At 58.5% G+C, this 807-nt stretch overlaps 1 protein-coding gene across 1 annotated transcript; it reads left to right on the top strand.

Moving 5' to 3' along the window:
• Nucleotides 1-174: 174 nt before the first annotated feature.
• On the top strand, nt 175-807 carry NGA_0360610 (agc ndr protein kinase; the record flags this gene model as incomplete). Its single annotated transcript, XM_005854737.1, has 2 exons — nt 175-306; nt 460-807. Coding segments are annotated over 2 exons (480 nt in total), but the record flags the coding sequence as incomplete, so codon positions are not given.

The following is an 807-nucleotide window of genomic DNA, read 5'->3' as shown; positions in this document are numbered from 1 at the left end:
GGGGGGGGGGGAGTCAAGGGAGAAAAGTTGAAAGGTCCCTGTCTTCTCCGGATTTTTCTTAGTAGTGAACGTATGGAACACCTTTCCATCAACCCTCACCTCCCCCGCACTTCCCGGTACCCTCTCTGGCAGGTCCGTCTTGTCCGAAAAAGGGCGGACGGAGAAATCTACGCCATGAAATCCATGATTAAGGAGGCCATGGTCAGGAAAAACCAGGTGGGCCACGTCCGGGCCGAGCGCGACGTGTTGGCGGTGGCGGACAATCCATGGATTGTCACCTTGCATTATTCCTTCCAGGATGACCACGTGAGCGGGGAGGGAGGGAAAAAAGGGGGGTTGGTAACGCAAGGGGGGAGGGCGATGCTGTCCTTCTCGAAACGTGTCAGCAATCGGTAGTCGTATTTCGGGTTTCGCTGAGAATGCCTTGGTGTGACCGCTTTCTTTCCTTTTCTCTCGCAGATGCTCCACATGGTGATGGAATTCCTCCCCGGGGGAGATTTGATGACCCTCCTGATCCGAGAAGACACCTTCCCCGAGGCGGCCACCCGCCAGTACATGGCCGAGATGATCATGGCAGTCGCCTCCGTGCACGCGCTGGGCTACATCCACCGCGACCTCAAGCCTGACAACATCCTCTTGGACTGGGAAGGACACCTCAAGCTCTCAGACATGGGTCTGTGCAAGAAAATGGAAACGGGGGAGGCGCACTTGCTCACCGACAATGCCTCCCTCTCCATCCATGCCTCTCCCCATGGAGCCGGGGCCTGCCCGACGCCACCGGCCTCGGCCCACTTTGCTCCCCCTCCC

This window comes from Nannochloropsis gaditana (assembly GCF_000240725.1).
Source record: "Nannochloropsis gaditana CCMP526 unplaced genomic scaffold scaffold403, whole genome shotgun sequence".
NCBI classification, from domain to species: Eukaryota; class Eustigmatophyceae; order Eustigmatales; family Monodopsidaceae; genus Microchloropsis; species Microchloropsis gaditana.
Note: the sequence above shows the minus strand (reverse complement) of the source record. Positions and strands in the feature narration are given on the sequence as shown.